Source organism: Scyliorhinus torazame, unplaced genomic scaffold (genome assembly GCF_047496885.1).
Source record: "Scyliorhinus torazame isolate Kashiwa2021f unplaced genomic scaffold, sScyTor2.1 scaffold_373, whole genome shotgun sequence".
NCBI classification, from domain to species: domain Eukaryota; kingdom Metazoa; phylum Chordata; class Chondrichthyes; order Carcharhiniformes; family Scyliorhinidae; genus Scyliorhinus; species Scyliorhinus torazame.
The window spans coordinates 79,549-92,804 of record NW_027308100.1 but is presented as its reverse complement, the minus strand read 5'-3'; the positions used below and the strand labels follow the sequence as shown (position 1 = coordinate 92,804).

Sequence of the window (13,256 nt, the reverse complement as noted above, 5' to 3'; positions counted from 1 at the left end):
AGGTATGGGAAATGTTGAACATTTGGTAGGGTTTCCCCCACTGATCTTGATGGAGGGAGAGACCCAATATTGCCCTGGGGCAGGTTGGTAAAGGACTTGAGCCTTCTTGAGGTTGAGGCTAAGACTAATTCTTTGGTATGCTTCCGCCAAGGTGTCAAGCATGGCTTAGAGATTCTCTTTTGAGAGTGGAGATGGAAATGTCATCCACACATTGAAGTTCCACTAACGGTGTCAGTGTGCTTTTCTACTTGGATTTCAACAGGTTGAAAAGTTTTCCGTCCATCCTGTAGACGATGTCCACTCCACTGGGAAGCTTGCTGCTTTTGACAAGGTGAAGGATGGTGGTGATGAAGATGGAGAAAATGGTGGAGGCGATGACACGTCCCTGATTGACTCCGGTCTTGACCTCAAAGGTTTCTGTCTTATTTCTGTCGGTGAGGACTATCGCCGACACCTTGTCGCGGAGGAGTCAACGAATGTTGATGGATTTCTCTGGACATCGACCTTTGACAGGATCTTCCGTAGACTAAGTCGGAAGCCTTGGTCAGATCGATGAAGGCCATGGAGAGTGGCTGATGTTGCTCCTGGCATTTATCTTGGAGTTGCTGAGCATTGAAAATTATGTCCGCTGCTCCACACCAAGACTGGGGCGAGCAAGGATTCTGGTAATGACCTTCCAGGCGATGAAGAGTAGGGAGATTCCTCGGGAGTTCCCGCAGTCTGCTTTGTCTCCTGTCTTGCAGATTGTGGCATTGGTGGCATCCTGAGATCGGCAGAAATTTCTTCTATGTCCCAGATGTCTGACACCCCCCCCCCCCCCACTGCCCCCACCCCCCCCGAATCAGACTCCCAACGAAACAACCCCAAAAACACACAACCAGATTATGAGCATTCAACCACCTTTGTTCTACAATTTACCAAAATATGCTTCAAGTCAGCACTTGAAACTGTGTCATTCCGTATACAAAACAAACTTTGTTGCTGTCTGTGATGAAAGATCAGCTCCGAGACAGGCTTTCAGCTTTGAGTTCTGTCTTGCATGCCTTCCTTCTGAAGAACTGTTGAAAACACTGTTCCATTGTGTACTCTAGTTTGGCAAAATCGAAGTACGTGAAACAGATCCGATCTCTGAATGTTGTCTATCCTCGAGTCCTTTGAAGACAAACTCCTAAATCGTTGTGGTCGCTTTTCCAGCTGCTTCCCTTCAACAAAATGTTTTGAGCTAACTTTGTCCAATCTCTTTGAAGAGCAGGTTTCATCACCCATTAACTTAATAAGCTAATGGATCCATCTGCCTCCCTAGCTCTTAAAGTTTTGATCAGTTGTGGCTGATGTCATCACAGCCGTCTGTTTTTTTTTTCCAAATAAGCACATTTCTATATGTGAAGACGAGTTGTGCATTCCCCTCGCACTACTTCCAAACTATCTTGTTTATACAGGGAAACGCGATTCTCTAAGATACAAAGAGGTTTGTCTCATTAACCCTTCACTCTCGATGTCTTAACAACCAATTCACCAGGGTGTCCAAAGCAGACCCACTGAGACACAGACTAATGAGCAACCTAAGTAAAAAAATGGGAAATTGGAGTTGCATGATCGATTGGGAATGTCAGATTGTTAAGGGCCTCTGCAGGGGGGTTTACAGCATCCTGCAAGCTTTCCGTCAGCTTCAAGATTCTTGTCATCTGGCTGGCCCTCCAAAGGGTGTGTATGGAACTACTTGCAAAAACGATGCCTCTTATCTATGACCGAATATTCAGCAGGTTTCACCTTTCTAACGGCAAAATATGTGGACCTAATTTGCTCACTGCAAGAAGCTTCTGCAGGGAATAGGCGGCTGCGTCATGTTAAAATTACGCGGTTGTTTCCTGCTGCTGTCTTGGGTGGAGAAGCCATATCATTCCGTGTTTGCAACAGGTCAGCAGGTTTCCCTGAAAGAGCAAAAGCTTTGAGACAATTTCCCATATTAAAGCACAAATGTAACTACAACAGCGTAACTTGCATGGCCACACACTGTTGACTTTGGTAATATCCCACCACAAACGACTTTAAAACTGCCTTTCTCTCAACTACATGTTCAACATGTTTGTAGTTAAATGGCCGGGCTGCACCCTTTCCTGGCGGGTTGAGTACATTGGGTCGCTATTCTCTGGGGTTTGAAAAAATTTGTTATTTTAAAAATTCCTTCATGGGATGTGGGTGTCTCTGGCCAGGCCAGCATTTGTTGAACATTCCTAAATGTCCCATAGAATGTGGGGGTGAGCTGCCTGCTGGAACCGCTGCAATCCATGTGGTGTAGGTACACCCACAGTGCTGTGAGGGTTAGGGATCTCATTGAAACATTCAGGATTATGAAGGGTCTTGGCAGGGTAGATACAGAGGGATTGCTGCCCCAGCTGGAGAATCTAGGACAAGAGAGCACAGTTTCAGGATCAGGGGCCGATCCTTTCGGACTGAGAGGAGGAGACATTTCTTCGCTCAGGGGCTTGTGAATATTTGGAATTCTGTTCCCCAAAGGGCTCAGGATGCTCCATCACTCAATACATTTGAAGCAGGGAGAGACACATTTTTGGTCTCTCGGGGAATCAAGGGGCAGGGGGAGCAGGAGTTGAAACCTGAGATCAACCCTGAGCAGACTGAATGGTGGAGCGGGTTCAGTGAGCCATATGATCATCTCCTCCTGCTCCTATTTCGCACATTCTTACTACACGTCAGAATTGATCTGAGAGCGCTCTGGGATATGTGGGCAGCACGCTAGCATAATGGTTAGCACTGTGGATTCACAGCACCAGGGTCCCAGGTTCGATTCCCGGCTTGGGTCACTGTCTATGCGGAGTCTGCATGTTCTCCCCGTGTCTGCGTGGGTTACCTCCGGGTTCCTCCAGTTTCCTCCCACAAGTCCAGAAAGATGTGCTGTTAGGTGAATTGTACATTCTGAATTCTCCCTCTGTGTACCCGAACAGGCGCCGGAATGTGGCGACTAGGGGCTTTTCACAGTAACTTCATTGCAGTGTTAATGTAAGCCTACTTGTGACAATAAAGATTATTATTATATCCTGAGATGTGCAAGGCACTATGAAAATGCAAGTCTTTTTCATTCTTTTCTAAAGAACTGCTACTACGTTTCAAAGAACAGTTTGAAGGGAAAGGCTAATGCGGGAGAAACATTGATGGTATTTAGAGGAGATTAGCAAAGTTTGTAAATAAAAGGAATACTGTTCATTTACCTGGTTTAATGTTAAATGAAATGACTTGGCTTAGTCGCTGAACAGTCTCTTCGCCCATCCACTGAATCCAGAGGGTGCTTTAATGATATGTGATTTATCGCAGAAAGTTGGGGTACAGGGTGAGCACTGTCCAATCCCCGGCTCGTATTGTCGGAAACATGGTGGCAAAGAGGTATTGTCACTTAACTAGTGCTCCACAGACCGAAGGTCTCTGTGGCCCCTTTGAAAATCTCACCATGGCACATGGTTGAATTTGGCTCCAATAAAAATTTGGAATTCTCACATTGAACCATGGCAGACCTGCTTTTGGAATTGTCGGGGATGTGAAATCCGAGATCTCATGTAAAACTGAGTGATGAAACACTTCTGTAGAATAGTTTTGCAGCAATACTGTACCATGATCAGATGTGTTTAACCCCACCCCATACAGTGTGTGAGTACGACAGTATCCTCGTTGGCAATGGCCAGATGTTTCACCCCACGTTTGGTGGACCCTGCGTTCAGTGTACCTGCTCAGTGAGTACATGGTCTTGTGCAATGATTCTGTGTTTCTTTATGGTGTATGGGGAAATGTTCAGATACCTACAAGGACAAAGATGTATACATGCTTCCTCACAGCGAGAGATATACCAACACTTTGCACCTCAACAGAGCGACAGTACTGGGGGAGCGCTGCACTGTCAGAGCAACAGTACCGGGGGAATTCTGCACTGCTAGAGCGACAGTACTGGGGGAGTGCTGCACTGCCAGAGTGACAGTACTAGGAGAGCGCTGCACTGTCAGAGCGACAGTACTGGGGAGCACTGCACTGTCAGAGCGACAGTACTGGGGAGCACTGCACTGTCAGAGCAACAGTACTGGGGGAGCACTGCACTGTCAGAGCAACAGTACTGGGGGAGCACTGCACTGTCAGAGCAACAGTACTGGGGGAATTCTGCACTGCTAGAGCGACAGTACTAGGAGAGCGCTGCACTGCCAGAGTGACAGTACTAGGAGAGCGCTGCACTGTCAGAGCGTCAGTACTGGGATAGCGCTGCACTGTCAGAGCGACAGTACTGGGGAGCACTGCACTGTCAGAGCGACAGTACTGGGAGAGCTGCACTGTCAGAGCGACGGTACTGGAGAGTATTGCACTGTCAGAGCGACAGTACTGTGGGAGCGCTGCACTATCAGAGCGACAGTACTGTGGGAGCGCTGCACTGTAAGAGCGACAGTACTGGGGGAGCATCGCACTGCCAGAGCGTCAGCACTGGGGGCGCACTGCACTGTCAGAGCGACAGTTCTGGGGGAGCACTGCACTGCCAGAGCGACAGTACCAGGGGAGCACTGCACTGCCAGATCAACAGTACTGGAGGCACACTGCACTGCCAGAGCGATAGTACTGGAGGCACACTGCACTGCCAGAGCGACAGTACTGGAGGCACACTGCACTGTCAGAGCGACAGTTCTGGGGGAGCACTGCACTGCCAGAGCAACAGTACCGTGGGAGCACTGCACTGTCAGCGCGACAGTCCTGGGGCACATTGCACTGCCAGAACGACAGTACCAGGGTCTCACTGCACTGCCAGAGCGATACTACTGGAGGCACACTGCACTGCCAGAGCGACAGTACTGGAGGCACACTGCACTGTCAGAGCGACAGTACTGGGGAGCACTGCACTGTCAGATCAACAGTACTGGGGGAGCACTGCACTGTCAGAGCGACAGTACTGGGGGATCACTGCACTGTCAGAGCGACAGTACTGGGGGCTCACTGCACTGTCAATGCGACAGTACTGGGGGATCACTGCACTGTCAACGCGACAGTACTGGGGGCTCACTGCACTGTCAATGCGACAGTACTGGGGGATCACTGCACTGTCAGAGCGACAGTACTGGGGGCTCACTGCACTGTCAGAGCGACAGTACTGGGGGAGCACTGCACTGTCAGAGCGACAGTACTGGGGGATCACTGCACTGTCAGCGCGACAGTACTGGGGAGCACTGCACTGTCAGCGCGACAGTACCAGGGGCTCACTGCACTGTCAGAGCGACAGTACTGGGGGAGCACTGCACTGTCAGATCAACAGTACTGGGGGAGCACTGCACTGTCAGAGCGACAGTACTGGGGGATCACTGCACTGTCAGAGCGACAGTACTGGGGGCTCACTGCACTGTCAATGCGACAGTACTGGGGGATCACTGCACTGTCAACGCGACAGTACTGGGGGCTCACTGCACTGTCAGAGCGACAGTACTGGGGGCTCACTGCACTGTCAGAGCGACAGTACTGGGGGAGCACGGCACTGTCAGAGCGACAGTACTGGGGGATCACTGCACTGTCAGCGCGACAGTACTGGGGAGCACTGCACTGTCAGCGCGACAGTACCAGGGGCTCACTGCACTGTCAGAGCGACAGTACTGGGGGATCACTGCACTGTCAACGCGACAGTACCAGGGGAGCACTGCACTGCCAGAGCGACAGTACTGGGGGAGCACTGCACTGTCAGATCAACAGTACTGGGGGAGCACTGCACTGTCAGAGCGACAGTACTGGGGGATCACTGCACTGTCAGAGCGACAGTACTGGGGGCTCACTGCACTGTCAATGCGACAGTACTGGGGGATCACTGCACTGTCAGAGCGACAGTACTGGGGGATCACTGCACTGTCAACGCGACAGTACTGGCGGCTCACTGCACTGTCAGAGCGACAGTACTGGGGGCTCACTGCACTGTCAGAGCGACAGTACTGGGGGAGCACTGCACTGTCAGAGCGACAGTACTGGGGGATCACTGCACTGTCAGCGCGACAGTACTGGGAGCACTGCACTGTCAGCGCGACAGTACCAGGGGCTCACTGCACTGTCAGAGCGACAGTACTGGGGGATCACTGCACTGTCAACGCGACAGTACCAGGGGAGCACTGCACTGCCAGAGCGACAGTACTGGGGGAGCACTGCACTGTCAGATCAACAGTACTGGGGGAGCACTGCACTGTCAATGCGACAGTACTGGGGGATCACTGCACTTTCAACGCGACAGTACTGGGGGATCACTGCACTGTCAGAGCGACAGTACTGGGGGATCACTGCACTGTCAGAGCGACAGTACTGGGGGATCACTGCACTGTCAACGCGACAGTACTGGGGGCTCACTGCACTGTCAATGCGACAGTACTGGGGGATCACTGCACTGTCAGAGCGACAGTACTGGGGGATCACTGCACTGTCAGAGCGACAGTACTGGGGGATCACTGCACTGTCAGAGCGACAGTACTGGGGGATCACTGCACTGTCAGAGCGACAGTACTGGGGGAGCACTGCACTGTCAGAGCGACAGTACTGGGGGATCACTGCACTGTCAACGCGACAGTACTGGGGGCTCACTGCACTGTCAATGCGACAGTACTGGGGGATCACTGCACTGTCAGAGCGACAGTACTGGGGGAGCACTGCACTGTCAGCGCGACAGTACCAGGGGAGCACTGCACTGCCAGAGCGACAGTACTGGGGGAGCACTGCACTGTCAGATCAACAGTACTGGGAGCATTGCACTGTCAATGCGACAGTACTGGGGGATCACTGCACTGTCAACGCGACAGTACCAGGGGAGCACTGCACTGTCAGAGCGACAGTACTGGGGGATCACTGCACTGTCAACGCGACAGTACCAGGGGAGCACTGCACTGCCAGAGCGACAGTACTGGGGGAGCACTGCACTGTCAGATCAACAGTACTGGGGGAGCACTGCACTGTCAACGCGACAGTACTGGGGGCTCACTGCACTGTCAGAGCGACAGTACTGGGGGATCACTGCACTGTCAGAGCGACAGTACTGGGGGATCACTGCACTGTCAACGCGACAGTACTGGGGGCTCACTGCACTGTCAATGCGACAGTACTGGGGGATCACTGCACTGTCAGAGCGACAGTACTGGGGGATCACTGCACTGTCAGAGCGACAGTACTGGGGGATCACTGCACTGTCAGAGCGACAGTACTGGGGGATCACTGCACTGTCAGAGCGACAGTACTGGGGGAGCACTGCACTGTCAGAGCGACAGTACTGGGGGATCACTGCACTGTCAACGCGACAGTACTGGGGGCTCACTGCACTGTCAATGCGACAGTACTGGGGGATCACTGCACTGTCAGAGCGACAGTACTGGGGGAGCACTGCACTGTCAGCGCGACAGTACCAGGGGAGCACTGCACTGCCAGAGCGACAGTACTGGGGGAGCACTGCACTGTCAGATCAACAGTACTGGGAGCATTGCACTGTCAATGCGACAGTACTGGGGGATCACTGCACTGTCAACGCGACAGTACCAGGGGAGCACTGCACTGTCAGAGCGACAGTACTGGGGGATCACTGCACTGTCAACGCGACAGTACCAGGGGAGCACTGCACTGCCAGAGCGACAGTACTGGGGGAGCACTGCACTGTCAGATCAACAGTACTGGGGGAGCACTGCACTGTCAACGCGACAGTACTGGGGGAGCACTGCACTGTCAGAGCGACAGTACTGGGGGAGCACTGCACTGTCAACGCGACAGTACTGGGGGCTCACTGCACTGTCAGAGCGACAGTACTGGGGGAGCACTGCACTGCCAGATCAACAGTACTGGGGGAGCACTGCACTGTCAACGCGACAGTACTGGGGGCTCACTGCACTGTCAGAGCGACAGTACTGGGGGCTCACTGCACTGTCAGAGCGACAGTACTGGGGGCTCACTGCACTGTCAGAGCGACAGTACTGGGGGCTCACTGCACTGTCAGAGCGACAGTACTGGGGGAGCACTGCACTGTCAGAGCGACAGTACTGGGGGAGCACTGCGCTGTCAGAATGACAGTACTGGGGGAATTCTGCACTGTCAGAGCGACAGTACTGGGGGCTCACTGCACTGTCAGAGCGACAGTACTGGGGGAGCACTGCACTGTCAGAGCGACAGTACTGGGGGCTCACTGCACTGTCAACGCGACAGTACTGGGGGCTCACTGCACTGTCAGAGCGACAATACAGGGGCTCACTGCACTGACAGAGCGACAGTACTGGGGGATCACTGCACTGGCAACGCGACAGTCCTGGGGGATCACTGCACTGTCAGAGCGACAGTACTGGGGGAGCACTGCACTGTCAGAATGACAGTACTCGGGGAATTCTGCACTGTCAGAGCGACAGTACTGGGGGCTCACTGCACTGTCAACGCGACAGTACTGGGGGCTCACTACACTGTCAGAGCGACAATACAGGGGCTCACTGCACTGTCAGAGCGACAGTACTGGGGGCTTACTGCACTGCCAACGCGACAGTACTGGGGGCTCACTGCACTGTCAGAGCGACAATACAGGGGCTCACTGCACTGTCAGAGCGACAGTACTGGGGGATCACTGCACTGTCAACGCGACAATACTGGGGGCTCACTGCACTGTCAATGCGACAGTACTGGGGGCTCACTGCACTGTCAGAGCGACAGTACTGGGGGATCACTGCACTGTCAGAGCGACAGTACTGGGGGAGCACTGCACTGTCAGAGCGACAATACTGGGGGAGCACTGCACTGTCAGAGCGACAGTACTGGGGGATCACTGCACTGTCAGAGCGACAGTACTGGGGGAGCACTGCACTGTCAGAGCGACAGTACTGGGGGATCTCTGCACTGTCAGAGCGACAATACAGGGGCTCACTGCACTGTCAGAGCGACAGTACTGGGGAGCACTGCACTGTCAGAGCGACAGTACTGGGGGATCACTGCACTGTCAACGCGACAGTACTGGGGGCTCACTGCACTGTCAATGCGACAGTACTGGGGGATCACTGCACTGTCAGAGCGACAATACAGGGGCTCACTGCACTGTCAATGCGACAGTACTGGGGGATCACTGCACTGTCAGAGCGACAGTACTGGGGGATCACTGCACTGTCAGAGCGACAGTACTGGGGGATCACTGCACTGTCAGCGCGACAGTACCAGGGGAGCACTGCACTGCCAGAGCGACAGTACTGGGGGAGCACTGCACTGTCAGATCAACAGTACTGGGAGCATTGCACTGTCAATGCGACAGTACTGGGGGATCACTGCACTGTCAACGCGACAGTACCAGGGGAGCACTGCACTGTCAGAGCGACAGTACTGGGGGATCACTGCACTGTCAACGCGACAGTACCAGGGGAGCACTGCACTGCCAGAGCGACAGTACTGGGGGAGCACTGCACTGTCAGATCAACAGTACTGGGGGAGCACTGCACTGTCAACGCGACAGTACTGGGGGCTCACTGCACTGTCAGAGCGACAGTACTGGGGGAGCACTGCACTGTCAGAGCGACAGTACTGGGGGAGCACTGCACTGTCAGAGCGACAGTACTGGGGGAGCACTGCACTGTCAACGCGACAGTACTGGGGGCTCACTGCACTGTCAGAGCGACAGTACTGGGGGAGCACGGCACTGTCAGAGCGACAGTACTGGGGGATCACTGCACTGTCAGCGCGACAGTACTGGGGAGCACTGCACTGTCAGCGCGACAGTACCAGGGGCTCACTGCACTGTCAGAGCGACAGTACTGGGGGATCACTGCACTGTCAACGCGACAGTACCAGGGGAGCACTGCACTGCCAGAGCGACAGTACTGGGGGAGCACTGCACTGTCAGATCAACAGTACTGGGGGAGCACTGCACTGTCAGAGCGACAGTACTGGGGGATCACTGCACTGTCAGAGCGACAGTACTGGGGGCTCACTGCACTGTCAATGCGACAGTACTGGGGGATCACTGCACTGTCAGAGCGACAGTACTGGGGATCACTGCACTGTCAACGCGACAGTACTGGCGGCTCACTGCACTGTCAGAGCGACAGTACTGGGGGCTCACTGCACTGTCAGAGCGACAGTACTGGGGGAGCACTGCACTGTCAGAGCGACAGTACTGGGGGATCACTGCACTGTCAGCGCGACAGTACTGGGAGCACTGCACTGTCAGCGCGACAGTACCAGGGGCTCACTGCACTGTCAGAGCGACAGTACTGGGGGATCACTGCACTGTCAACGCGACAGTACCAGGGGAGCACTGCACTGCCAGAGCGACAGTACTGGGGGAGCACTGCACTGTCAGATCAACAGTACTGGGGGAGCACTGCACTGTCAATGCGACAGTACTGGGGGATCACTGCACTGTCAACGCGACAGTACTGGGGGATCACTGCACTGTCAGAGCGACAGTACTGGGGGATCACTGCACTGTCAGAGCGACAGTACTGGGGGATCACTGCACTGTCAACGCGACAGTACTGGGGGCTCACTGCACTGTCAATGCGACAGTACTGGGGGATCACTGCACTGTCAGAGCGACAGTACTGGGGGATCACTGCACTGTCAGAGCGACAGTACTGGGGGATCACTGCACTGTCAGAGCGACAGTACTGGGGGATCACTGCACTGTCAGAGCGACAGTACTGGGGGAGCACTGCACTGTCAGAGCGACAGTACTGGGGGATCACTGCACTGTCAACGCGACAGTACTGGGGGCTCACTGCACTGTCAATGCGACAGTACTGGGGGATCACTGCACTGTCAGAGCGACAGTACTGGGGGAGCACTGCACTGTCAGCGCGACAGTACCAGGGGAGCACTGCACTGCCAGAGCGACAGTACTGGGGGAGCACTGCACTGTCAGATCAACAGTACTGGGAGCATTGCACTGTCAATGCGACAGTACTGGGGGATCACTGCACTGTCAACGCGACAGTACCAGGGGAGCACTGCACTGTCAGAGCGACAGTACTGGGGGATCACTGCACTGTCAACGCGACAGTACCAGGGGAGCACTGCACTGCCAGAGCGACAGTACTGGGGGAGCACTGCACTGTCAGATCAACAGTACTGGGGGAGCACTGCACTGTCAACGCGACAGTACTGGGGGCTCACTGCACTGTCAGAGCGACAGTACTGGGGGAGCACTGCACTGTCAGAGCGACAGTACTGGGGGAGCACTGCACTGTCAGAGCGACAGTACTGGGGGAGCACTGCACTGTCAACGCGACAGTACTGGGGGCTCACTGCACTGTCAGAGCGACAGTACTGGGGGAGCACTGCACTGCCAGATCAACAGTACTGGGGGAGCACTGCACTGTCAACGCGACAGTACTGGGGGCTCACTGCACTGTCAGAGCGACAGTACTGGGGGCTCACTGCACTTTCAGAGCGACAGTACTGGGGGCTCACTGCACTGTCAGAGCGACAGTACTGGGGGCTCACTGCACTGTCAGAGCGACAGTACTGGGGGAGCACTGCACTGTCAGAGCGACAGTACTGGGGGAGCACTGCGCTGTCAGAATGACAGTACTGGGGGAATTCTGCACTGTCAGAGCGACAGTACTGGGGGCTCACTGCACTGTCAGAGCGACAGTACTGGGGGAGCACTGCACTGTCAGAGCGACAGTACTGGGGGCTCACTGCACTGTCAACGCGACAGTACTGGGGGCTCACTGTACTGTCAGAGCGACAATACAGGGGCTCACTGCACTGACAGAGCGACAGTACTGGGGGATCACTGCACTGGCAACGCGACAGTCCTGGGGGATCACTGCACTGTCAGAGCGACAGTACTGGGGGAGCACTGCACTGTCAGAATGACAGTACTGGGGGAATTCTGCACTGTCAGAGCGACAGTACTGGGGGCTCACTGCACTGTCAACGCGACAGTACTGGGGGCTCACTGCACTGTCAGAGCGACAATACAGGGGCTCACTGCACTGTCAGAGCGACAGTACTGGGGGCTTACTGCACTGTCAACGCGACAGTACTGGGGGCTCACTGCACTGTCAGAGCGACAATACAGGGGCTCACTGCACTGTCAGAGCGACAGTACTGGGGGATCACTGCACTGTCAACGCGACAATACTGGGGGCTCACTGCACTGTCAATGCGACAGTACTGGGGGCTCACTGCACTGTCAGAGCGACAGTACTGGGGGATCACTGCACTGTCAGAGCGACAGTACTGGGGGAGCACTGCACTGTCAGAGCGACAATACTGGGGGAGCACTGCACTGTCAGAGCGACAGTACTGGGGGATCACTGCACTGTCAGAGCGACAGTACTGGGGGAGCACTGCACTGTCAGAGCGACAGTACTGGGGGATCTCTGCACTGTCAGAGCGACAATACAGGGGCTCACTGCACTGTCAGAGCGACAGTACTGGGGGAGCACTGCACTGTCAGAGCGACAGTACTGGGGGATCACTGCACTGTCAACGCGACAGTACTGGGGGCTCACTGCACTGTCAATGCGACAGTACTGGGGGATCACTGCACTGTCAGAGCGACAATACAGGGGCTCACTGCACTGTCAATGCGACAGTACTGGGGGATCACTGCACTGTCAGAGCGACAGTACTGGGGGATCACTGCACTGTCAGCGCGACAGTACCAGGGGAGCACTGCACTGCCAGAGCGACAGTACTGGGGGAGCACTGCACTGTCAGATCAACAGTACTGGGAGCATTGCACTGTCAATGCGACAGTACTGGGGGATCACTGCACTGTCAACGCGACAGTACCAGGGGAGCACTGCACTGTCAGAGCGACAGTACTGGGGGATCACTGCACTGTCAACGCGACAGTACCAGGGGAGCACTGCACTGCCAGAGCGACAGTACTGGGGGTGCACTGCACTGTCAGATCAACAGTACTGGGGGAGCACTGCACTGTCAACGCGACAGTACTGGGGGCTCACTGCACTGTCAGAGCGACAGTACTGGGGGAGCACTGCACTGTCAGAGCGACAGTACTGGGGGAGCACTGCACTGTCAGAGCGACAGTACTGGGGGAGCACTGCACTGTCAACGCGACAGTACTGGGGGCTCACTGCACTGTCAGAGCGACAGTACTGGGGAGCACTGCACTGCCAGATCAACAGTACTGGGGGAGCACTGCACTGTCAACGCGACAGTACTGGGGGCTCACTGCACTGTCAGAGCGACAGTACTGGGGGCTCACTGCACTGTCAGAGCGACAGTACTGGGGGCTCACTGCACTGTCAGAGCGACAGTAC

At 55.0% G+C, this 13,256-nt stretch overlaps 1 protein-coding gene across 1 annotated transcript in view; it reads left to right on the top strand.

Annotated features, from left to right (window-relative positions):
• Nucleotides 1-13,256, top strand: part of LOC140406220 (kielin/chordin-like protein) — a gene marked incomplete at its 3' end in the record, with an annotated part of 184,272 nt that overhangs the window by 106,363 nt on the left and 64,653 nt on the right. The window contains exon 13 of the mRNA XM_072494362.1: nucleotides 3,658-3,743. Coding sequence (XP_072350463.1) covers nucleotides 3,658-3,743 — 86 coding nt within the window. The remainder of the gene's footprint in view (nucleotides 1-3,657; nucleotides 3,744-13,256) is intronic.